Source organism: Meriones unguiculatus, chromosome 4, assembly GCF_030254825.1.
Source record: "Meriones unguiculatus strain TT.TT164.6M chromosome 4, Bangor_MerUng_6.1, whole genome shotgun sequence".
In the NCBI taxonomy this organism is placed as follows: Eukaryota; Metazoa; Chordata; class Mammalia; order Rodentia; family Muridae; genus Meriones; species Meriones unguiculatus.
The window spans coordinates 60,572,395-60,597,506 of record NC_083352.1 but is presented as its reverse complement, the minus strand read 5'-3'; the positions used below and the strand labels follow the sequence as shown (position 1 = coordinate 60,597,506).

The window sequence follows — 25,112 nt, the reverse complement described above, 5'->3', positions numbered from 1 at the left end:
GGCACTGGAGATGCTATTGATTTTTAAAGGTTACTATAATATCACACAAACTTACTGAGTTTATTTCTAAGAGTTTCATCTGGTCATGATGGCTCACATCTTTAACCCCAGTTTTGGGGAGGCCGCTCTCTGAGTTCAAAGCCAGTCTGGTCTACAAGTCAAGCTCCAGGCCAGCATGGCTGCAGTGGGACCCTTTATCAAAAACAAAATAAAACGAAACAAGCAATCAATCAAGCAAGCAAACAATAAAATTTAATGAGAGATAGATAGATAGCTAGATAGCTAGATAGGAAGATAGAAAGATGGTGGATGGAGAGAGAGATGAGAGATAATGCACTTCTTGCATTATTACTTGAATTCTTCTCATCTCCTATGGGACTAGAATGTCCCATTCTAGATTGCACAGAATGCTGGGAGTAAGCACTCTTGTTCCATTGCTGACCTTAGGTTATAATGTTAGCTGAAAGGGTGTCACATGCAACTTTTCTTCTTTTGAGGAACATTCTTTCTGTGCCAAAGTCATTGAGAGCTTACATCAGGAAAGTAAGTTGACAGTATCTTTTCATACATATCTTGAAGTGATTATATAGCTTTTATATTGTCAGCTTTCATTACGGCAAATCACATTAGCTGATTTGTGTGTGTTGAGGCATCCTTGCACCTAGACTGCTATTGAAAACAATGACCTCGAAGATTTTGCAACTACGTAGTTAGAAATGCTGGGCTGCAGTTTTCTTTTCTGGGGATATCACTGGCTTTGGCCAAGTGACATAAGGTTAGAAATATGCCTCCTTCCTTTAGTTTGCAGAAAGAAATTGAGAAATACAGCTATGATTGTTTATCTTCAAATGATTCAGCTATCAAGCCATATGGTTCTGGGTTTTCTTTAATCAGGCTTTTGCTGAGTGATTCGATGCCCTTTTGCATTATTGGTCTATTCAAATATCCTATTACTTTCTGGTTCAGTCTTAATGTTTCTACAAACATATTATCCTTAGTTGTCTGTTGGCTCATTTTGTTGTTTACAGCAATATCTTAGGAATCTTTGCAGTTGTTTTTAGTTATAAGGTTTCCCCTTTCACTGTCAGTTTAATTACTTTTTAATTTCTACGTAGTATAGCTAATTGTTTTCCAGTTCATCTAACTTTTCCAAAATCCTACTCTGTTGCTATGTTTGCTGTTGCTGTTTCTGCACATTGTGTTTGCTCTGATCTTTACATTTCCTTTCTATTTACTTTGAAGTTAGATAGCTCCTGCTTTCCTAGTATCTGAGTGTAGTGCTAGATTATTATTTGATTATTTTTCTTCTATTTTAATATAAACATGTTACCATAAATAGCACTCTTAGTACTGCTTCGGCTGCAACAGGACTACAGTGGTCCTAGAACACAGAAAACAGATGCAAATGTGCAATGAGTCTGGCTTTCCACTCCAGGATTAAAATGTGAACCCTCAATAGGACTAAAAGGACACTGGGATTTTTCACAGTTCTATTTGTATAGTGTGGAGTAGGACATAAACTTCACTTGGCTCTATCTTAAAGACTGGGAACTAAGTATACATTCATTATCAGAACAGTCCAGACATCTCCCTGGGGCCAGGCTTTTTTATTAGTCTAAGAGCCCCAAGAGAAGCGGCCATATTCAAATTTCTGTGGGGTTCTCAGAAGGACAGACAATGGTTTGGGCGACCACAAAGAATGGAGGGTTGTCTTAAACCTCTGCCTATACATTTTGGTGGGATTTTTCTTTCTTCAGTCATTTGAATTTCATTTGATAGAAACTAACACACACTGCAGTCAGCACTAAAGTCCTGATTTTATATCTGTTTCTGACTCTTGACACATTTGCTTTTCCCCATATAGTAGAAAGCTCTAAGGAGAAACAACTGGACTGGGAGTAAGACACTCACTGTACAGATGGCTTCGCTGAGTGTCCTAAACCCTCACTGTTCTCCACGGGCCACAGTTTGACTGGCTCAGCGTGTTGTGTCAGGAGTATGGTCTTGATGAATGTGTGAAATCCTTTTCTGTTCTGAAAAGTATCCTAAAGACTTGACACTGACAAAGAGAATAGTTGTGGTAAATAAAGCCAAAGAAGGGAGATGGGAAAGCATCATTAACCAGAGAATTATTTCATTACTCCTTTTTACTCAGGTCAGGCCTCTGGTCAACCTCTGCTTGGGACTCGTACCTTCCCCTGTGTCCTCATCACTACATAAAATATCCACTAGGAAACGTGCTAGCTTAAAGTATTTTCTCCATTCTAATGCTCCTCCTCACTTCACATTTTCTTGATTATCATAGCTGAAGAAAGAGAGCTGCTCTCAGAAGTTTGAATTTTACATTATATCCTCGATACCGGCAAGCACAATAAAAAGGTGAAGTATAGAAGAGTCAACACTCCAAGTCTGAAGTACTATTCACACTCATAGGTCTCAGGATCTGACAGCAATCTTTCATCAAGAAAAAAGCCAGTGGGTGACAGTGAGAAAGGATTTCAAAAGGGACATAATGTAACACAGAATGGACATTTGAGGAGTGTCCAAAGCAAGATGAAAGAAGGTCCATTAAAAGCTCCCCTAATGTCAAAATCATTGGCTTAATGAATTTATGTAGGCATCCATCTAACAGATATTTATCTAATATTTACTGCAGATTTGGTTCTCTCCCTCCACCACCCCCCCTAAATCTGTGGCTGATTTGTTACAGATGAAACGAGTACCACCTATTTGCACTTTAGCTCATAGTTTGCAGGCTCCATAACAGTTGTAGAAGTGAGCACACGAAGCAGCGGGTCACAGAGTGTCACAATCAGCAATGAACAAACATCGCTCAGCGCATGTTTTTTCCTTTTTTTTTTTTTTCTTCTTTTCTTTTTCTGTTTTCTTCAGTACAGGACCTAAACAAAGGGAATGGTGCTGCCCACATTCCTTTGTCAGCTGACTCTTCTTCAGTTAAACGTCTCTAAAATTACTCATAGGGAAGTTTACAAGTGTGTTTTCTATGTGATTTCAAATCTAGTAGAGTCAACAGTAAATATTAACATGCCTGAGAAGTAAAATAAACATAAGACTCCTTTGCAGAAGACACCAAGCCCATTATACCCTGACTCCTCCAGATAAAACCTGTATTAGTCAACTATGTTTTAATATACCTCTTTAAAAATGAGTTTGGGATGCATATTTCTTCATTTATATTATTTTAGACATACATTCTTAAAACCTAAAAGCTCAAATTTCTAAATTGGTGTTTGTTCCCACAGTAAGAAAAACAGTATTAACAGAAGTAGATATGAAAACAACACAGAAAGCAATCATTAGCTGTGTGGCTGGTTCTCTTGGGTCCTAATCCTATATCCCTAGGTGCTGCTGGAAGTAATATATTGAAAATTATGTAATTATTTGGAACCAACACAACCTCCCATTCTTCTTTGCTGAATCCAAATCCTAAATCATACAGGTGCTATCTCATGTATCTCATGGCAGATACATGCTGGTTGACTTTAATGGCAATGCTTTGTTCGCTATTCCTTTTACTCAGCCGTTAGCACAGATTCTATATGAATTTAGCTGTAAAACAGCATTGGGTATGTCCTAGTACACATCAGCACGGTTACCAGTATGCCCATGTCATCAGTAAGGTACTCTTTGAATGTTTCATTCAGAAGTCATTCAACCAGAAGTGCTGATATTTTACAGGTAAAATGTCTACTGGTTTCTTCCATAAATTATAGGAGTAGAAAAGATTCAACAAATTACTAGGCTGGGAGATAAATACAAAAAAGCTCACATGATTATGTACACTGTCCACCTGTTTGAGCATTTTATCATAAATTGTCCAAGAACATTGAGGGACACCAAAACTTCTACTGCCACTTGTTCTAAATGGTAAAAAATCGATCACCATGCTTGGGCACAAGTTTTTTCTCTAAAGAAACACCAAATATAGTTTTCAGTACATCTTCTATTTCTTCCTCAGTGAGACTCTTAAACTCTACCAGATCTATATTGTCCTTATAATTAAATCTCCTATAGGTCAGGGTGGAGCCAACCAAGCAGTGAACCCCTTCTGGCGTCTGCAAGGAACAAAAAGATTTGCTTGTAAACACAGACGCTGGTGACGTCTGAAGGTAGGTATTCGTGGACTCAAAATCCTCAATGGTACGAGGCTCAAGAGTAAAAGAATAAATTTTTCGATATTTGTTCTTCTCAAGGAGGTCTGAGTTAACAAATTCTTGGTTTGGAATGTACTGCTCTCTTCTGATTTGGTCCAAGTACCAGGTTCCATTCTCTTCTGTCAAAATGAAGATGGCAGGCACCTGAGGCTGATCCTTCCCTGATGTTAATTCCAGAGGCTCCCACACCTGATAGGAGCGTCCGAACCCAGCATCGACAATGTAGTCCTTGTCACCAATGGTCACCTGTACTAGCAGGTGAATCATACCACTGCTGTACTTATTGGCTGCAGTGTTAAAGACATATCCTCCCAGCATTGTGGTTTCAAAGCCCATTTTGGTCAGTGCCCAGTACAGCAGATGATTGACCTGGAGACACCAACCACCCCGCTTCTTCCTCACAATTTGATCAAAGATGGTCTCTAAGTTCAGCTCCATAGATTCCCCACAATGGATGTTCAAGTTCTCAAAAGGAATGGCTCGTATCTGGTGCTGAAGGATTGCAGTTAATGTCTGCAAGTCTAGTTTATTCCTGGAGTTCTGATAACCAATTCTTTCAAAGTATGCTTCAATGTCCATGGTTTCCTAAAGCAAGGAAAACAATCCAAAACAAACATTATCAGTTTTGCTTGTGGATTTACTACAATGGGATAGCTAGAGTTAAAACTCATTTCAAAATACAAATACAGACAATGCTTACAACTATCTATGCTTATTTTGCTCCTATCATATGGACTGGCTACAATCGATGTTCATGACACTTAATCAAGCGTTAAATAATCTCAGTGACCGAGGATGAACATTTTCTCATTTGTTTGAAATACAGGTCAAATGGTAATCCAGATAATAAATTGTTTAGATGTAGGATGCCCTGCCCTCTTCCCTTTGCACACTCAGTAGAAGTACAAAGTGAAAAGGCAGCCAAGGACAAATAACAAAGAGATTCCAGTCAGAATCCATTAAAATAGGCTTCCAAACAGTTCTTATAGAATCAGAAGTACACAATACAGAACCAGGTGTACTGCTCATTTAGAGAAGCATTACATATCTAACACTGGGAGAGAACAAAATAAATTTAGTTTGATATCCCCAGACCCTGTTTGACTCTTTACTCAGTGTTTGTACTGAGTCTGTGGGGAAGAGAGCAGAATGAGGGTGGTTTATGTCTATCTAACCACCTGAATGTTGCTTCTCCAGGATTCGGTAAGAAGGGTGAAACAATATTGATACATAGAGGATAGGACTGGAACAAATACTTGGAAACAAATTACAGGCTTTACAGTGAAATGACAGAAATACTGGTATAAGCAATGGACAGTGTTTTCTTTGTTTGAGGATTAAGTTTTGAGCTGGAATTTGGATTTGGTAACTGTAGATTCCTTACAATTGAGTCAGTTTTGCTGGGGGCTCAATATTAGCTATATGTTGTAAGAAAATCATACCAAGGTAGTCTGTGACTAAATGTATTTCAATGGCATATTGATACTGCTGTGGTGCAAGGTAAAATTCTGTGGGTGCTTAGAGAATAGCTGGCAGGAAAGGAGATGTGAAAATACTATTAGATTCACATAAAGGCTTGCAGAGACTCTATGCAAGGATAGACCCTCCCTTCAGCCTTATCATCAACAGACTTAGATAAAGCTGGTGAACATACTTAGATCCTTTGAGATTTCTTAGAGGTACATTTATGTGTGCCTAAGTTCAAAGTAGGTTGTTGTCTTTAATTCAAAAGCATTAGAATGTTTCTCCTTTGTGGTAAAAACTCTAGAAAGGAAAGTTTTAAAATGAAACATAACATGGGCTAGAAGGATAGCTTGGAGAGAGTGGGGCACTTGACCCCAAGCTTGACTACCTAAATTTGATTCCCATAACCTGAAAAAAAAGTGGAAGGAGAAAACCATCTCCTACAGATTTTCCTGACTGCCCCACACCTGTCATGGCATATACATCCCAAATCAATGTAAAATGCTAAATATGACATTACTTTTCTTAAAAGTAAAATGATGGTTATCTGTACCATAAATTATGAGGAATAACAGATCATTACAAACACAGAGGCTCCACTGAAAAGGGAACATCTAATGATGTAGGGAAGTCTATAGAAAGATGATGTTGAGGAATGGTAGTACCACGGCAGGTTCTATGCCCGGGACTTCCAGAAGCACCTGCGTGTTCTCACAAGTACCGGGCCCAGAGCAACTATGCAGATCATGAGTTGCCATAGGAACAGCAAGGAGGGATGAACCACGTTCTGCATCCTCAGTTGCTACCTGAGGTAATGACTACAGCAGGGGACTTCGGGCAGGTAAAGAAAGTGACAGTCTTAATGCGGACGTCATCAGAGAAGGAGACGGACAACTTCTGTGTGAAAGACATGTCACCAGAGAGTCTCCTGTCACATTCAAGCCTCTCACCTCTTCCAAAGTGATAAGGTCCACGCCCCGCAGTTCCAGGTGGACACTGCGCCAGTCAAACTGGATTCAAGGGAGAAATTAAGGGTAGAGACAATGCTACACATACATGATTATAAAGTGAAAACAATGAATACCAGGAGACAGCACTGGGAGACAGGCTGTGACATGCATGTCAAAAAGAACTAAAGGGAAAAAAAAAATACTGGAGCACTTCTCAGGAACGTGGCAGCACAGAGTGTATAAAATGATCACAAGGAGGTGGCAGTTAGGGCGACTGAACAATGTGCTTTACACAGTGAAAGATTTCAGACTTAGAAACTAATTAAGGACATAAAGCAAGACATTCCATTAATTATGACGAACAGTTCGCTATAGATAGAACACAAGAACACATTAGGTACGTAAAACAAGAGCTTGATGGTCACGATCAAGGATAATGGAAAGATAAAGCTATGTCAAAGGCAGTTAAATGCCGACAGACACAGAGAGCAACCAAAGTTTCTAAAACAGAAAGTGCAACATTTGAATAGAAAACATTTGAGATGCAAGATGTGTTTGTGTGTGTGTATGAAAATTTTGCAGAAATCGTATCAGACAAACAAGAGAGATGACATTCCAGGAATATTGAATTCTATGTGCACGACATGTGAATATATGTATTTAAATTATTGAAATCTAAAATTAAGAGCTATTCAAGCATCTGGCAGAGAAATAAATAGTTCTTCATAAGTAAGATAATATCAGCATATCAATAGAAGGTTCCACAGAAACATGCAAAGGTAAAAGAATGGAACCATGTCTATAAAGTACTGAAGGGACACACTATCTTTGTTATTCTGCTAACATTTCTATGAATTAGAATTAGAATGTCAACAGGCATGCAAAGATAATCTCAAATTTGAGAGAACTTTGAGTTATCCTGGTGAAGTCCTTCTTCTTTACCAGCAAGTGGAGAAATAAATGAAAAGGAAAGCCAAGAAATAAGGAGATGATGAGATTTTATAAGCACTGGCTCTTTTTCAATAAGGGAAAAAAGTAGAGAAAAATACATACACTATGGCTTCTGAGCAAGCCACTTTGAAGACTGAGAGCTGCCCAGAACTAGGAAGACCTGATGGATCATTAAAAAGTCAGCATAGGAACATTTGCTTTTGCTATTGCTGATGTGAGCTGACAATATTCATGTGTTAGACAGCAGACCTTAACCTGCTCAGTGTTCCAGTGGGGCTGTGGCCGGTGAAAACTTTTCTAATACTCTTCCTGACAAAAACATAGACTGTCTTTGGTCAGTCAAAGTAGAAAGTCCTCAGAGACTGTAGCAATTTCAGATAGGCAAAGTCTCTGACTTTTATTTAATGTTCATCTTGTGAACTGCAAACACTGGAGTCATCCAGTCCAAAGTCCAATTAAATCTCTGTAATAATTACAGTGACATTTTCCACTGCTCATAATTAAAAAGTAACACGTTAAGAAAAAGCAAAACCAAACCAAACAAACAAACAAAAAATGAAACAACAACAAAAAAACACCTGAAAGAGGACAGCTCCATTTTGGATCACAGTTTCAGAGGGAGGCATCACTCTATGTTGAGCTGTCTTCACTGCTGTGGATCTGTGTTGAGACAGAAGTATTATGGTGGCAGGCATAGCAAGGTAAACATCCTCCCCTCATGGTGACAAAAAAGTAGAGACAAAGATGAAGGAGCCAGTGACAAGATGTATCCTTGAATGGCACCTGCTCCAACTAGCCCCTACTCTAAGAGTCCACTCTGCTGTGAACTCAACCCATTGATGCGGTGAGTACCCTCCCAATTAAACCAAATAGCACCAGCAGCTAGGGATCTGTCTTCAACACCCGAGCTGTTCGTGGGATATTTCGTATTCAAACCCTAAGAAGAAATTAAACCCTAATATAAATAATGTTTTGACATATGAGGTGGAAATGTATGTGGTACGCAATAAAATAAGCAAATAAGCAAAGCCCAGGATTCAGCCCTTACCTAAAAGGGCAAAAATGTACTTAAGAAAATACACCATGGGGCTGGTGAGATGGCTCAGTGGGTAAAGGCACTTGCTGAAAGTGAGAGACAAATGAATGATAATAAAAACAAAGTTTAAAGCACACCAGGAAGCCCCTTACACGTCCTTCTCTCTAGCATGTGCACTGAAGAACAGAGAACATGACATGCTTTTGCATCCAAAGAGGGCACAGGCGCTTGGAGAGGATTCAAGACCAAGGTGAGCTTGTGAGGATCCTGTCAGTAATTCACTTAGCCCTGTAGTCTTTTCATCATTCCCTCCATGTCTGTGGCATGGGTTACATTCTTATATATAAGGCCGTGCACCTCTTAGGCTACACCGAGGACTCCCGAACAGCTTCTGGGGGTCCCTTGCTTCTTTGCATAAAGGCTACATAAATAAGTATCAAGTAAGTGTCCTGCCAGCACAGCTCTGGAGCAAGGATTCATTGGCACAAGGTTGCGAAAGCACAGCTTCCTTGCTTTTGTGTGGACAAACTTTTGATTTGAAATCTATACAGGCAGAGCTGTATTCCCCCAGCACCTCCTTAGTTCAACTGGACATGTAACTTTGACCCAGCATCTGGTTTGGGGGAATATGCATTTAGATAACTTCAAGTTCATTCCATAGAACCGTGTATAAGAAGATTAAAACACACAAAGTGAGGAACTTCTAGTACCCCATAATAATCTCACTGCTTTCTGCAAATTGCCAAATATTTATTTATTCAAAGGATCAATGTGCAATAATTATGCCAGCTGCAGTCATTTGTCCCCAAATGACATGGCATACCAATCACTGATTGTCATTTTTGGATATACTCCCCTCCACACCCCAAAAAAGAACAGGTTGCTGTGCAGAATTTTTCCTGTTTATGTCTTTAGAACCTCTACATCATTCATGTAAAACACTGATTTTCATTTGTTTTAGGACAAATTCCATTTGTCCTCAAAATTCCTTTGGACTACATGAAATAATAATAATAATAATAATAATAATAATAATAATAATAGAACACTAGAGAAGGTGAATCCAGAAGGAGAATGGCTGTGACACAGGCATTCCATCAGGCTAGAAGCAGGCGACCCCTTTGAGGGGCCCCTATATTGATTGCATGTCAGTGATGGCCTACAATGAGAACTAATGGACTGCTTGTAATTTTGTATGTGTGTACCCCCCATTTCCTTTTCTTTTCCCTTTCATTTTTGCTCCTAAAGTCCACAACATCCGACTCTGTTGACAACCCCAGGCAATCGCTTTGATTCATTGCGTAGAAGACACTAACTAGACTTGCTGGCCTGGCCATAATGTTAAGGGCACTAACAAGTGCCCTTGGTTTACAGAAAACCTCCATGGCAGGCATGTCTTCCGGTGAAGGCCCCCAGCAGCCAGGGAAAGGCAGGGGATCGTCCTAGGAAAACAACCACAAAGGGCAAGAGGAACAGGGGCCACGGGTGAAAATTGCGAGACCAAAACATTAGTTTTTGGAAGGTAGCTAAAAAAATAAATAAAATAAAGTTAAGCAAAATAAAATAAAATGCTGGAAGTTAATTTGTTTTGTCTCTTTCTTCATTTGTTTGTATGTCTGTTTGCTTTTGAAAAGACAGGGTGGAGTCAGTTTCCTTGAGTCTGAGGCAGTCAAAGAGGAGCTGGAGAAAGGGAAGAACTTTTTTTTTTTAATTTTTATTAATTACACTTTATTCGCTTTGTATAGGGAAGAACTTTTATCGTAAAAGAGTAAAGCAATGTTGTTGACATCGAGCGCACAGTACAGAACACAGTTCAGAGCAAGAGGGTCCGGGGTCCGCTACCTCCTGAGACTCTTGGTCTAAACCGTTTAATTGGGCTGTTTATTTGAGGCAACGTCTCAGTCTGGGTTCACAGGAAGTAGTCAATTTCCTGCTGTTACTGACAGCTCATAAAGACCCTCCGGACTCACCCTTCTTGAAGCATGACAAAAGTCCCTCCATGAATTCCTCCAGGCATGCAGTGGACAGTGTAAGTATCCAGAAGGGAATCCGACTGAACGTTTTCTAAGCTGTTAATTCACCTCCTTAATTCTCACAAACCCTTTAAGTAAACTTGTTCGTTTGTGACTGATAAGAAAGGAGTACTATTAAAGAAGATAAATAACTACAAGTCTCTCTGGTAGAGCGCCGTGTTGGCTGTCACCACTAGCACAAAACATTTGTTAGAATCCCCTGAGTACCATCAAGTATTTGTTGCCTGGGTTCCAAGTATGAGCCGCCCAAACTTTCTAAACAACCTTAGGGCTGGGGATTCGGGGCTGGCTGGTGCTGCTCTCTCCTGGTCCTCCTCCTGAGAGAAGAGGAAATCCCCATTCCCCGGTCTACCACGGAGGACACACTTACCCAGCTACCAGGGCTGCGACCAGACCAGGAAGACCTGAAAGTGGCCTGAAGGAGTTCGGCTCCAGATGTTTGCCAAGGAAGTGCTTTTATTGGCTGTCCAAGTTGCTCCGCCCCCTGTGCCTGCTTAAAAACCAACCCAAGGCTCTCTGGGAAATGTAGTTGTTGTAGGGACTCACTTGCCTCTGGTGAACTCCTTCTCAAGCCCTTTCATTGAAAAAGTATTAAGGTTAGAAATAGTCCTTGTTCCCCTCACTTTGGGAAACCAATTGGTTACTGAGCTACCACAGGCTACATCTGAGCGGAGGTTCTAGGTTATATCCATACATGGTCCTTGGTTGAATGTCAGTCTCAGAAAAGACCCTGTGCCCAGATATATTTGGTCCTTGTGGAGCTCCTATCCTTTCCCCATCAGACTAACTCCCCTTCTTTCTTATGATTCCCTGTACACTGCCAAAGGTTTGATCATGAGTCTTTGCTTTGAAAACACTGCTAGTTAGAGTCTTTCAGATGCGCTCAGTAGACTCCTGTCATATGTTCAATGCACATCCCATCTGTCTTTCTAAACGAGGATTGATCATCTTACCCCATGTCCGCTCAATTGATTATCTTTTTTAGGTGTATAGATTTCATTATGTTTAACAGGAACTCAATGACTGGCTCTTTGGTCTCCCCACCCCCCAAGGGAGGAGCAGTCCTGTTAGGCCACAGAGGAGGGCTTTGCAGCCAGTCCTGAAGATACCTGATAAAACAGGATCAGATGAATGGGGAGGAGGTCCCCCCATCAGTGGACTTGGAAAGGGGCACGGTGGAGATGAGGGAGGGAGAAAGGGACTGGGAGGGAATGAGAGATAGGGACACGGCTGGGATACAGAGTTAATAAAATGTAACTGATAAAAAAAATTAAAAAAAAAAGAAAAAGTATTAAGGTATCTTATGAAGAGCCTTTGTGTTTCAGAGTTTATGCTTTCTGGGACCCGTGGAAGGTCAGAGCTTGAAAAGGACTCAGGCAAAGGACACAGAGGAGGAAGACTTACCACATTGCATTCACACCCCCACTTTACGACTCTCCTTCCATCAGTTTGTTTTCCTTTTACTTTCTTTCACCTCTCATCTTCAGGCCCTTCAAGGCACTGTGGAATGTGTATGGCTGTGCCCCTACGCCTGTGTTTCAAACACAAGTGCCTTATGGTTGTATTTTTGCTGTTAACTATATTTTTAAAAACTCTTCATGGCAAACTCAGTCCGTTGTGTTTTCCCTTGGTATACACTTATCTTATATTCTGGGTAGTCAGAATAGATTCCTAAATTGTTGCTTGGTGGCTGGTGGTGGGTGGCTCAGGTGAGGAGGGGTAAGTTATAGGATCCTTACCTCTGCTTTCTGTGTGCTTAGTCAGGTCACTCTGACACGTGCGCAGTAATACCTCCTGGCGTGGTTCTGAGGGATTTTGCTTCCTTTGTTGGCAACAACCATTTGTTGGCAAGCTGCTTGTATATTTTTATGCCTGCACCAACACTTCCCAATTCTTATATTGCTACAGACAACCAAAACAACAAAAACCAGCTACACTGTGGCAGATGCCTGCAACCTTCATTCACTTGGGAAGTGAATGAAGTACAATCAAGAACTCAAGGTGATCCTGAGCTACACAGCAAGCTTAAGGCCAGCCTGGGCTACATGAGACCATTCTCCCGAATGCAAAACAAAACAAACCACCGCTGTGGCAATGTAACCTACATCTTCGGTAGTAACTCATCCCTTGCTTTCTTTTTAACCTTAATATGCTTATCACCAGTTGAAGACTGAGAAGAACACTGGACTATCCAGTTTGAACTGGAGCCCTAACATTGGGATCTGCATGGAGAAGGGTACTCAAGAGGCCTCTGGGCTGTAATATTGGGGAATAATGGGTTTATTAGAAGAGTTATTAACAGCATGGACATATAGACAGAGGGACAACAGTAGGCAGGGCCGCCAAACAGAGTTCAGGCCTCAGCTCCACAGACAGCATGGCAGGGTCACTGAAGAGAACGTGAGCCCATTTGAGGATGGGGAAAGTTCACAGCAAGAGCCTGCAGCCAGACTCTCTGATTGCCAAGCAGGAGTCTAGGAAGGGAGTGGGGAGCAGGCGGTAGGACAGGAAAAGTGCCGAAGCCAACACCCCCCTTGAGGTTACCTGGTACTGGGATTGCCTGTTACCTAAGGACTCACAGAGGGTACGGCACCTGCCAATCAGTATCCGCGACAATGGAGATAAGGCTGCTGCAAGTTCTGTGGCCTGAACAGACGCTGGATTCTAATGTGACCCTCTAAGAGAATCCAGTCAGAAAGCATGAAGTAGAGAGAAGTTAAAGATTCGGATTTTGGGGCACAAGCCATCCACCCACATCCCTGGCATCTGTTCTCATCAGCCATGCAGTGGGCAGCTGACAATGTGAACGGGATTTTAAGCAGGAGTGAGGCAAAGAAAGAAACACTTAGAAGTGATTCCCAATATTATTTATTCAGCCCTGAGCAAAATACGTTTGTGTGTGGTACTGCTGTAAATCAAATTCTGGGCTTCCAGCATACTAGGTCAGCAGCCTAATACGGAGAACTACCCCGGTAGCCTGTATCTGTGGTCTTTATCTCTGGTACTGTACATATATATATATATATATATATATATCTTGAATCAGATTTTATATCTTGAATCAGATCCACAAATTTACTCAGGGTTTGAACTCCAAGGTTCGCTAAGAACCATGTTTGTTGCTTGCTAAATAACGTGTAGTATGAAGTAGAATAGACCAGGGTTATTAAGCTAGGATGTGAAGGAAACACATCTTAGGGACAACACCAACCCTTATCATATCCCAATACCTACAAGAAATATTTGATTCATATTATATTAGCCAATACTGTTTTAATATATTTTACGTTTATTATACTTCATAAACAATGTTTTCCAGGTTACATATAATTTATGAACTATAAATATTATCACATGAGGTATATAAATCACCTAATTCTACAGATCAGTATTCCCATATTTTTAAACAAATCAAATACAAAATCAAAGAACGTATCTAAAAAAAACCTCAAAGAACTGCATCTGAAAAATTAAGCCTGGAGGAAATTCCAAGCCTTGTCACTGTCTTGGCACACACACAGAGCCATACGCTTTGGCTTGAGTTTTGTTTTGAGGCCTGGGAGGTTACCGGGAACTGAAACGATGGCTCATTCTTGTCTCCTTTTTTAATTTATTTTTTATTTTATTTTTTGGTTCTAAGCTGTGAAGGTGGCTTCCTGTAAACCTTGGACATCAGGTTTACTCTGGCTGAATTTAATGCCTGCAGTTCTCTGATTATTCATATTCAATCACTAATGTAAGTTTTATGTGAGTTCAACAATAAAATAACATTGGGAGGTTTTCTATTACAAATGAATAAGGCTTCATTAAGAAATTTTTGCACGATTAATCTTTAAAGAATTATGGTTATGTGCGTTAAATTCTTTTAATTGTAATGTGATATTTTCTTCATGTAATGACAGAACAACTTGTATTTCTTCTTTGTAAAATGAAGGAAATAGAAGATACAAGCATCAATATTGTGCTGGGTGATATCTGTTATGGATACATTTGCATATGTTTCAAATGTTCGAGAACATGAAATAATAATAAAAAAACAATTTTGTTCCTTACCCTAAATAGTAAAAGATAGTTTACCATGTTTGGGCACAAACTTTCTCTCCAAAGAAATGCCAAATGTAGTTTTCAGTACATCTTCCATTTCGTCCTCGTTCACCTTCTTAAACTCGACCAGATCTACGTTGTCCTTGTAACTGAATTTCCTACTCATAAAGGTGAAGCCTACTAAACAGGAAACCCCTTCTGATGTCTGCAAGGAACAAACTGATGTGCTTACAAAAACAGAGGTTGATGATGTCTGAAGGTAGGTATTCACATGTACAAAATCCTCAATAGTGCGGGGTTCAAGAGTAAAGGAATAGATTTTTCGATATTTGTTCTTGTCAAGGAGGTCTGAGTTAACAAATTCCTCATTTGGAATGTAGTGCTCTCTTCTGATTTGGTCCAAGTACCAGGTTCCATTCTCTTCTGTCAAACGGAAGATGGCAGGCACCTGAGGCTGATCCTTCCCTGATGTTAATTCCAGAGGCTTCCATATCTGGTAGGAGCATCCACAGGCAGAATCCACGATGTAGTTCCTGTCACTGATGGTCACCTGTACCAGAAGGTGGACCATTTCACTGCTGTATTTGCTGGTTGGAGTTATGTAAAAGTATCCTCCCAACATTGTGGTTTCAAAGCCCATTTTGGTCAGAGCCCAGTACAGCAGATGATTAATCTGGAGACACCAACCACCCCGCTTCTTCCTTACTATCTGGTCAAAAATGGCCTCTAAGCCAATATCCATGGCTTCTCCACAATGCATGTTAAGATTCTCAAAAGGAACCGCATGTATCTGGTGCTGAAGAATTTCAGTTAATGTGTCCAAGTCCAGTTTATCCTCTAAGTTCTTATAACCAATCCTTTCAAAGTATGCTTCAATGTCCATGGTCCCCTAAGGCAAACAAAAGGAAACCAAGCAAACATTATGACAATTCCTGGTGGGTATCTTGGAATCAGCTAACTGGAGCTAGAATGTGCAGTCAACATACAGATATAAACAATGTTCACAAATGTCTCACCAGCAGTCATATTGCTTCTACTGCAAGACCTGCTTTTATTTGTGGTTTGGTAAACATTGTTAGTGACCCTTGAAGAAAAGTTTTCATATTTCTTGTATTTTACAAGTTTCTAAAGTTAGAAAATAAGACTAAATGACCAGTCAAAAGACTAACTGCTTAGATGTGGTTTCCTTGGTGATAAGTGGAAGATATTGCCAAAATAAACTTCCAAATACTTATGAAAATGGGAGACTTGTGCATAATGGTCATTCTGAGTTACCCATTTCATCACCCCATTTAACTGAATATTATACAAAGCTCCCTACTAGAAAATTTACATTGATTGACCCGTTCATTCCTTCATTGAACAAAGGGTCTAATGGATACCCTTTAAATACTTGTTGAACTAGTGTTTCCTTGCTCTCCAAAATTTTGCATTTTTATGGGCATTAAAATAATATACAAAGTGAACTGAGTAAATTAAAAACAACAACCCAAAGCGATTTGGTAGCTGTTCACAGGATAACTAAAATAAGGAAAGAGGTACAGGGAGAGTTTTGATGTGAAATAATATGGGTGAAGAAAGCCTCATTCGCATTTGAGGAGGCTGGACAATGTTGAGATGCGCAACATAAATGATAGAAGGCTTAGAGGAGTGTTATATTGTGACAATATCTGCTGTGGTCACATTCAGTTTTCTGGCTAACCTACGGATGATGGGTTGTCTGTAAATCACCGTCAATGATCAAATGCAGTTGGTAGTACCCATTCAAAGCAAGTACACCCCAGGACCAACGCTTGAGGCATGGCATGTGTGTGCTTCAAGTGCATCAGTGAGATAGTATTGAGAGACTTATGTTCTGCAGCAGAGCCAAATATATTGACATGGGGAAAAAAAAACAGCATTAACAAAGAAATATGAAAGGGAAGGTGAAGAAATTAGTGCTAATGCTATTAGCTGTTCAGAGCCTTAGTTAACTGAGCCCTGACAGAAGGACTCCAGCTATGGCAGGAGAACACAAACCTTGAGGTGAACCCCCTTACAATGTAGAGAAATGACACTGTACACAGGGCCTGACCCTCAGGTTGACGGTGATAACCTATATATTTATCCTTCACTCCTCACAGCATTTTCTTTTTTATACAAATATCTTCCCCATATTGTCAAGGTTTTCCACTTTCTTCATTAGTGCTGTCTGCCATATTTCCCCTATATCATAAGTTATGTTATACCATCACCCTTCTTTGGCATTTAGACAACCTCTGAAATCTATTATTCAGTCCTAGAAAGAACAAATGGTATTTGTCAGAACATCTTAAACTCTCCCTGGCCCCTATCCCGGAATCTGTACTCAGTATGTCAGGAAGAGAGAGGAATGTTAAACCAACTGAAAAAAAGGCATTTAATCAGCATGCTATTAGGGAATTATATTTCTTTTTAAATGCTATATTTATATTTAAGTTTTTCATCATCTCTATCCCTGTCTGGCCCCCTCCTTTCCACTTCCCTCTTTCTTCATGCATTTTATTTTTCATTAATAAAAGTCTTCTTTAAGAAAAACTGCCAAAATGTATTAATTGAAGATCCATCAGAATGTAATCAGCTTTTGGTAGAGACTTCAATACTAGTTCCATCTTGTAATCAATCCATACTTTGGATAGCCTGTACTTAGCCATATTTTTATTCTATATTATTGAAGCTGAGATTTAAGATGAATACTGAAAACACGTGGAGTAGTTGCCCAGAAGCTCAGCAGCGAAACACTAATGGCTTCTCGAGCTGACTCGCTGCGTCTCTGCGAAGCAATAGACCCCTTCCTTTCCACTTCATCAACACAAGAAGAACAGGAGATAGAACAAACACATAAAGGAGCCTACTGAGAGCTATCAGGCTTTTCATACCTGTGGCAGCAAGTTTAATGTAGGCTGACTGTAGGGTTTAATTCAGATGTTTTAAGGATATTTTGTCTTCTTCGTGAAAACTGTAGAAATAATAAAAATAATTTCAAATACAAACATGACATGTTTTCCCCCTTTTTAAAACATTATCTTTTTTTATGTGTGTCTGTGTGTGTTTGCATGAGGTTATATGCACCACATGGATACAGGTGGCCACAGAAACCAGAAGAGGACATCAGATCTCCTAGAATTGGAGTTACAGACAGCCAGGATCTCTGCAAAAGCACTAAGCGCTATGGGCTGCTGAGCCATTTCTATCTAGCTCCAATGCAGCTTTTCTTAAAAACAAAATGGTAGTTTTATGGGGACCACAGTTGTTAAAAAAAAAATCCCTACATATTTTGAACAGAGGGAGCTGACAAAATAGTAAAGTGAACGAAGGCATTTATTAACAGGCTTATTATGGGCTGGTAGCACTGTGGCAGATTCTACATTATGAATTCTAGAAGTCATGAGTCCTCTAGAGCCAAGCAGATGACTAATTGCCACGGGCAGCAAGGATGGACACCCGAACAAGAGTGCAGTGTCTGCATCTGATCTTCCTGTAGGAGACGACTGCATCTGGACTAGACTGGAGAAGAAAACAAAGCGAAACATCAGTAGCAGTGGGGAAGAGAATAACCACTTACACAGAGAATCTCCATTAACAAGTCTCTTGTCAAATTCATTCTTTCCCTTCCTATGGGAAGACTGAGAACTCCAACCCTAACAGCAGTCAGGTATGATACCAGTCAACACAGCAGATTTGAGATGAAGCTATGAGTGCATGACTGTAATGAAAATAAATTAGGCAATTGGGAGAAAAAACACAAGACATACATGCAAAAAATTCCATACCCAGAAAGACAATTATTAGAACCATTAGAAGAAGAAACAGAACAATAGAAAGAACTTCCTCACAGGCATTTGACAGTATAGCCTCTTAATAACCAGGAGCTAAAAATAACCTGATATAACAATGTGTTTGGGGGCTAAGAGACGGTTCAGTCTATAACATGCCTACCACACACATGAGGACCTGAGTGCAAATCCATAGCAATAAGCATGCATCTATAACACCAATAATGGAGTGGGATGGCATAGGGACTGGAGATAGATGGATTTGGGGAGTTCACTGGCCAGTCAGCCTAACCAAATCAATGACCTCCAGATACAGTAAGAGAGCTTACCTCAAAGGTAAAGGTAGACAGTGATTGAAGAAGACATCTGAGGTCAATCTCTGGTCTCTCAAGCACAAAAGTGTAGTGGAAGTTTTGGTATCTTTAAAAACACAGTTAGTTATGTAAACATGTTTTTGTTATAATCCCAGGTGTGGGATATGGGGTTGCTACAGGTTGTCCACAGCAGCAGACTATTGCCTTATGCAGGCTCTGCGAAGGGCGTGATCTTTGCCAACTGCAGATTGTTTAATTCTGAGGACTCTGGAGAGGAATAAATGCCAGAGCCAGGAGAGAGAAGGGGGGCTCTGCTCCTGGTTGCTGTTGATGCAGTATGATGAGATGAAGTTGAAGATATCCTGAACCAAAGACTACACTTTCCCCAAGGAACCAGCATGGAGTAATAAAGAGAACTATGCCTCTTCTCCCCACTAACCTTCTTTCTCTCCTACCTGGTGTTGGGGTGTTGAAAGGGATTGGGGTGGAGAGAGAGGTAGAGGTATAAAAACACCCAATAAAATAGTTAAAGTCACCTATACAAAGCACTCATCCTAATGAACACATACTTAAGAAAGAGGGAGAGTTAATTTTGTTTTGCAATTTGGCCTTCTCCACCCATAGCTAAATGGCCCTGTTGCTTGGAGTCTGTGGTGGCACAGTGCAACATGGCAAGATTGTGCCATGCAAAAAGCTGCTTAATTTGCTTGATCTGGGAAGCAAAGAAAGAGACAGAAAGGGACCAGCCTCTCCAAACCTTCTTTAAGAGTATACCCCCAATGGTTTGAAAGCCCGTGACTTCCAAATCACCCCATGAACTGGAATAAATGTCCCTATTCAGAAGATGGTGTCTGTCCTTCCCTCCGCCTCATGGACTTGTTCCTCTTGAAATGCAAATTTTATTTACTGCATATCCAAGAACCCTAAAGTTTAATTGTGCAGTATCACTCAATTGTCCAGGTAAGAATTTTTGTCTGATGCTCAAGGCAGGCTCAGCTCAAGGCAGGCTCTGTACAAACTTAAGCCGAGTTACGTGTTGCTGATAAATGTCCCAGGGTTAGCACCCTCATTTCAAAAGAAAGAGTAGAAGGCAATAATAAGGAAAAATGAAACCAAGGACAGGGCAAATTCCAGTAGGGCAAAGAGTAAGCCCTACCTTTAGGAGCCAATCACACAAGTGTCGCCATTCAGAGCTGAGAGTCGAGAAGGAAATCAGGCTTTAGTAAGATACACTGGCCTGAACAGGAGGGTGTCAGTTTCGCACTACAACGCTCATCTGAGTCAAACCGGTCTGTGATTACCAATGAGCTTCCTCTTATCCAGTAATTCTTAAGATCAACAGATTATTTCCATGCACGTTAAACACTGTGCTTCCTTTTGATAAGAGGACAGAAAGAGCACATTCTGGTAGCATAAAGGTTTCCACACTGGTGATATGCAAAGAACACAAGACAAACCAGGGGGGTTGAAAGCTGAAGAAACACCACTGTGGAGGGACCATGGCCAGTGTTTACGCCTCCTGGGGCAGTTTCCTTGCAGTAGTTGATTTGATCACTTTTTAAAGTTACTTTAAGGAGGCCTTTTCAATAGAAAAGCTACACAGTGAATCATGAATACTACTTGGTTGTCATCTTGGCCATTTAGGGAATTCTTCTCTTCGGTTGATCAAATCCTGTGATTAGAAATGGCTCTTACCTCCTGCGTCCTGTTCTATAATTTATCCTGTAGTGTGTTTGGCAAACATTATTTTCATGGGAGTCAGACATTCTCCTTTTACTAGTAGAGCAGCACTGGTAACCCACTGGCTGCTCTGCGTTATGATGACCGGGTGTTCTCAGAGGTTTTGAAAAACTACAGAAATGTAACCAGTCAGGAGCTGTAGCGCAGTCTTTCTGCCTCCCTCGTCTCCTTTTACTGCAGTGGTTGATTCTATTCATTAATATTTTAGTCATTCTTTAGAATGTTACAATATTGTGGGAAGAATTGGAAAATAAGAGGCAATTTTACAACACGGAGATAATTTCAAACAAGGTGCCCAAAAGTACAGTGATAGAACGATCATTTCGTTTACAGTATATCTCCATATCCAGGGTGTGGCCTCCCAGGGCTGGAGGAACTGTACGCCCCTGGTCTAACTCTCCGGGCCACACCATCATGTCCTGGAGCAGCTCTGGCTCCGCTTCTGCTAACTTCCTGGAACTCCAGGGCGGTTAAGCTTTCCTCTAGCTAATCTATGAACCAATGTGCCGGTCTCCGCCTACATCACTCCTCACCTCCACACACCACCTAGCTCCGCAGGATTTCCTCTGAAATCTAAGGGAAAACATTTTCGCCTGTGACTCTGCTATTTTTTGTTTTTAAAACTGTGTATATGTGTGTGCGCACGTGTAAGTCGGAGGATGATTTGAGGGCACTGGTTCTTTCCTTCTTACCACGTGGTTTCTGGGTATGAAACTCGGATCATTGGACTTGGTAGCAAGTGTCCCATACCCACACCCCACTAGGCAATCTTGCCAGACCAGACTCGTAGGCAAGACACTAAGGTCTGCCACTTGTGCCCATTAGACTCAAAGCTAGATGGAGTTTTCACTGGCAGCAGCTTAAAAAAAAATCATGAGGTCATCCAAGAAGGTTCCAGAGGCTCATAATTCCTTTCTTATCATAAGACTCTGCCCTTGGAAATACTGGAGACAAGTTTTCACTTTCGCATCTTTGATCGTGAGAGGGTGGAGACCTAGCTCTTTTTCTCACTGAGCTCAAGTCTCACTGGCTGGATGCAATCAATCCATAATGTCTATGCCACTTCCTGAACTCTGCTTCAAAGATTTCCTGATGTCCTCCATCCTGTTACCTTCAGGCTCATCCTAACATAGAGACTCAGGATATATTTTGATGTGAGGTGAAGCGGGTGCCTCTCGTCCAATCCCCAGTAGATTCTCCCTTTCTGTCTGAAAGCTCCCAAGCATGTCACCATCCACATTCCCAGTTGAATTTGGCTCTTCTAAGACCACGTGATCACAAGTTACGATATGCTCAGAGCATTCCTGCTATTCTCTAGAAGCAGCTCCAAAATCCCTGAAACTTTTTTGTGAGGCTTCTGAACCACATCGTTGTGATCACAGCAATAGAAAGGCAACCCCTGTATTCATTTTCTCTCAGTTTTCAGTTACTGTAACAAAATGCCAAGATAATCAATTAAAAAAAAGATGTTTTAATTTTGTTTCTCAGTTTTGAGCCCAAGGTCTGTTGTCCCCAGTATGTTTAGAGACAATTAGGCCAATCATGGCAAGTGGCATAGGGTAGAACAAACATCACACTTCAGGGCACTAGAGAAGTTAAAAAAAAAGAGGAAGCTGGAAGTCCCGACCTCACGCTCAAGGGTGTGCCCCACCCTTGTAAACTGACTGCAAAATTGCCCACAAGCCTCTACATTCTAAAGGCTCTACCATCTACCAATGGCAGAATAGACTTTGGAAAAGAAATTTAACACACACACCTTTGGAAGACCACAGCATTTCATGTTAAAGAGAAGCTCAGCAATGACAGTGGGGTTAACAAAAGACAAATCCATTCCAGAGTCAGAGGAGAGACAACAGATAGGAAAGACAAGCCCCTCATCACCACTGAGGAGGTGAAATTAAACGTATGACCCCCCCCCAAAAAATGTATATGAGGAGAAACAAATGTGTGTCTGAAATTGGGTAAAGATGGAAGAAACTGTGCTTGACAAATAAGAAGGACAAAATTCCAGAAAAGTTTGAGACTGGGATACATTGTAATTAAATCTTTGAAACGCAAAATGAAAGAGAACTGCCTGAGCATGCAGCAAAGAGAGAAAGTACTTCATGAGAAGAAATTCTCCATCTGTCAGCAGAATGTTCCACCGACACATTTGGAGGGACAATAATGAAACCATGTCTGCAAATTATTGAAGGAAAATTGCCGTCCTCAAACACTGCACTGTGAATACCTCATGAAGGGAGATTGGAGCAAGGAAGTAAACAAATAAACAAAACAACTTGGGGCAGGAGAGAGGGCTCACTGCTCTTCCAGAGGATCTGGATTTGGTTCCAGCACCGAAATAGCCACTCACAAGCACCCATGACTCCAGTTCTAGTGCATCTGATATCCTCTTCTGGCCTTAGCAGGTACCAGGCATGTGCATGGTGCACAAATATGCATGCAGAAAACACTCATATGCATAAAATAAAATAAACTTAATTTAAAAATAGGGGCTAGGCATGTAGCTCAGTTGGTTGAATGCTTGTCTAGTATGCGCGAAGCCCTAATTGCATCCCAGCACCGCACAGACCAGGTGTAGAAGCCTGTGGCTGTGAAGCCACCACTCGGGAGTTGAGGTGGGGGATGGGAAGTTCAAGTGCATCCTCGACTACACAGGGAGTACAAGGCCATTCGGGTACCCATGAAACCCATGCCAGACAAACAAACAGACAAAAGTAAACAAATAAAACCCAAAGGCCAAGGAAGACCAGAACTGGAATGATCTGATCCAGTACTATCACACTGGAACTATCAAAAGGTAGACGTAAGGATATTCAAATTAAATAGCTTCTTTGAGCAGACAAAAATTGAGAAAGCAAGTCAGAAGCATCAGATCCCAAGCAGTTCTGTATTTCAAAGGGGCTTTGGCTGGAGACAACTTTCATAAAACACAGACAATGGAAAGAAAAGATATTTAATATAATTAAATATATTTAATACAATTAATTCAATTAATTAAAGCAGATGGTCCTTGGTCTCTAAGCCTTGAGAGTTAGCTGGTGTTCTCTGACTAGAACCTCAAAGAAGCATGCACTCTAGCGGCTTCTTAAAAATCGGGGACAGAACTTATTCTTATTAAATTAGTGCAGAGCACAGTAACAAGTGAAATAGGGAGGGATGAAGCTGTTAAAAAGTTGGGGAGTACATTCCTCGTCCAAAGCAATCACAAAACACTTAAAGACAATGCAGCTGGACTTACATGAAACCTAGTGGATTGATGGTCTCCATGAGGCGCATAGAAGGTAAACAGTCAAACATACTGAGCCCACGCACTGAGGACATGAGCGACTGGTAGAATTCTGGAGACACAAGGAGGAGACACACTTCTTTGAACAGAGTAGGGGAAAGAAGGAACTTAAGAGAAAGAAACAGTAGTTCAGAAGAGGTCCAGGCAGCTGGTTCCAGTGACCATCCTGCCCATGAACCAGAAGCAGACTAGAGCGGAGCTCGTGAGGCTCTTTGCTTTGCAAGACTCTGTGCTCCCACAGAATTCTGGGCTGTGCTCAGGATTGGCGCCACAGTCTGTCCAAAAAGGAAGTTGCTTTGTGTCCTCGACAGCTCCTGAGGTCCCCTTTCACTGTTCTTTCCAGCATGACAGAACTCCCCCAAGGGGATACCTCTGGACAACATAGACACAGTCTAACAAGGTTGGACATTGAGGGCCATTGGGTAATTTCTCCTCAGCTGTTACAAAAGAGCAAGAACTGTTATCAGTTTGCTCTTTGCACAGTCAACTATGCCCTTTGGGATTGCCCTGTTGAGATTAGAGGCCAGGTGGACATCGGTGTCAATAGTTCCCCTGAGGGAAACAGTTGTAATAATTCTCTATTAACACTTCTACTTGATCCTCGAAACTAACCTTTTAAGTAAGCACTATCGTTAGCTCTCATTTTACTGTTAGGAAAGAGTTTCAGAAAATCTAAAAGACATACTCAAATTCTCACTGGTAAAATGTGTCCTGGCTGTGACTGTCATCCAGACAGGACGTGCCAAACACCCTTATCGCAGTGGCTGTTAACCTTCTTAACGCTGCAAGCCTTTAATACAGTTCCTCCTATGGCGCTCACTCCCAACCCTAAAATTATCTTCATTGCTACTTCACGACTGTAACTTTGTTACTGTTATGAATTGTAATGTAAGCATCTGTGCTGTCCAATGGTCTCAGGCAACCCCTGTGAAAAGGTCTTTCAACGACCCTCATATTGAGAACCTCTGCCTTATGCCCACCAGTATTCGTTTTCAAGCATGAACACAGCATTTTCTGAACAACTGTAGAACTTGCCGTTCAGGCAGGGTAGAATTCTGCCTCCTGGTCTTCCTATGAAACAGGTGAAAACCTGCTTTCGAAGCACACAGCAAACGTCCCTGCAGGCAGGCAGCGCGGCTTACTCGATGTCTCAGGCCTGTGACCAGGAAGCCGGAGGAGAGCTGTCCACCCCTAGCCAAGGTCTGCAGAGGACAGCTCATTGGCTGTCCAAAGTGCCCTGCCCAGAAAGCTGGTTAGAATAAGCCAGGGCTCTCTGGGAACTGTAGTTGCAGGTCCTCACTCGCCTGTGGGTATCTTAAAGG

At 41.1% G+C, this 25,112-nt stretch overlaps 2 protein-coding genes across 7 annotated transcripts; both read right to left on the bottom strand.

Annotated features, from left to right (window-relative positions):
- Positions 1 to 230: 230 nt before the first annotated feature.
- LOC110564517 (arylamine N-acetyltransferase 2) lies at positions 231 to 11,058 on the bottom strand. Of its 3 annotated transcripts, XM_021661987.2 has the most exons (3): positions 10,980 to 11,051; positions 8,119 to 8,200; positions 231 to 4,760 (listed from the first exon to the last, which is right to left on the bottom strand). In XM_021661987.2, exons 2-3 carry the CDS (start codon positions 8,164 to 8,166, stop codon positions 3,882 to 3,884), a joined length of 927 nt encoding a protein of 308 aa, XP_021517662.1. In that variant the 5' UTR covers positions 8,167 to 8,200; positions 10,980 to 11,051; the 3' UTR covers positions 231 to 3,881. The 3 variants fall into 3 exon arrangements, with proteins under 3 accessions (XP_021517662.1, XP_021517663.1, XP_060237850.1); XM_021661988.2 differs by lacking the exon at positions 8,119 to 8,200 and having other exon boundaries at positions 10,980 to 11,058; XM_060381867.1 differs by lacking the exons at positions 8,119 to 8,200; positions 10,980 to 11,051 and adding an exon at positions 10,547 to 10,889.
- Positions 11,059 to 13,878: 2,820 nt separating this feature from the next.
- On the bottom strand, positions 13,879 to 24,976 carry LOC110564518 (arylamine N-acetyltransferase 1). 4 transcript variants are annotated; one of them, XM_021661990.2, is made up of 5 exons: positions 23,743 to 23,839; positions 18,777 to 18,867; positions 18,237 to 18,377; positions 17,551 to 17,630; positions 13,879 to 15,542 (listed from the first exon to the last, which is right to left on the bottom strand). In XM_021661990.2, the coding sequence occupies exon 5, from the start codon at positions 15,534 to 15,536 to the stop codon at positions 14,664 to 14,666; it is 873 nt and encodes a 290-aa protein (XP_021517665.1). In that variant the 5' UTR covers positions 15,537 to 15,542; positions 17,551 to 17,630; positions 18,237 to 18,377; positions 18,777 to 18,867; positions 23,743 to 23,839; the 3' UTR covers positions 13,879 to 14,663. The 4 variants fall into 4 exon arrangements, with proteins under 4 accessions (XP_021517665.1, XP_060237848.1, XP_021517664.1 ...); XM_060381865.1 differs by lacking the exons at positions 18,237 to 18,377; positions 18,777 to 18,867; positions 23,743 to 23,839 and adding an exon at positions 24,826 to 24,971; XM_021661989.2 differs by lacking the exons at positions 18,237 to 18,377; positions 18,777 to 18,867 and having other exon boundaries at positions 23,743 to 23,845.
- Positions 24,977 to 25,112: the final 136 nt, after the last annotated feature.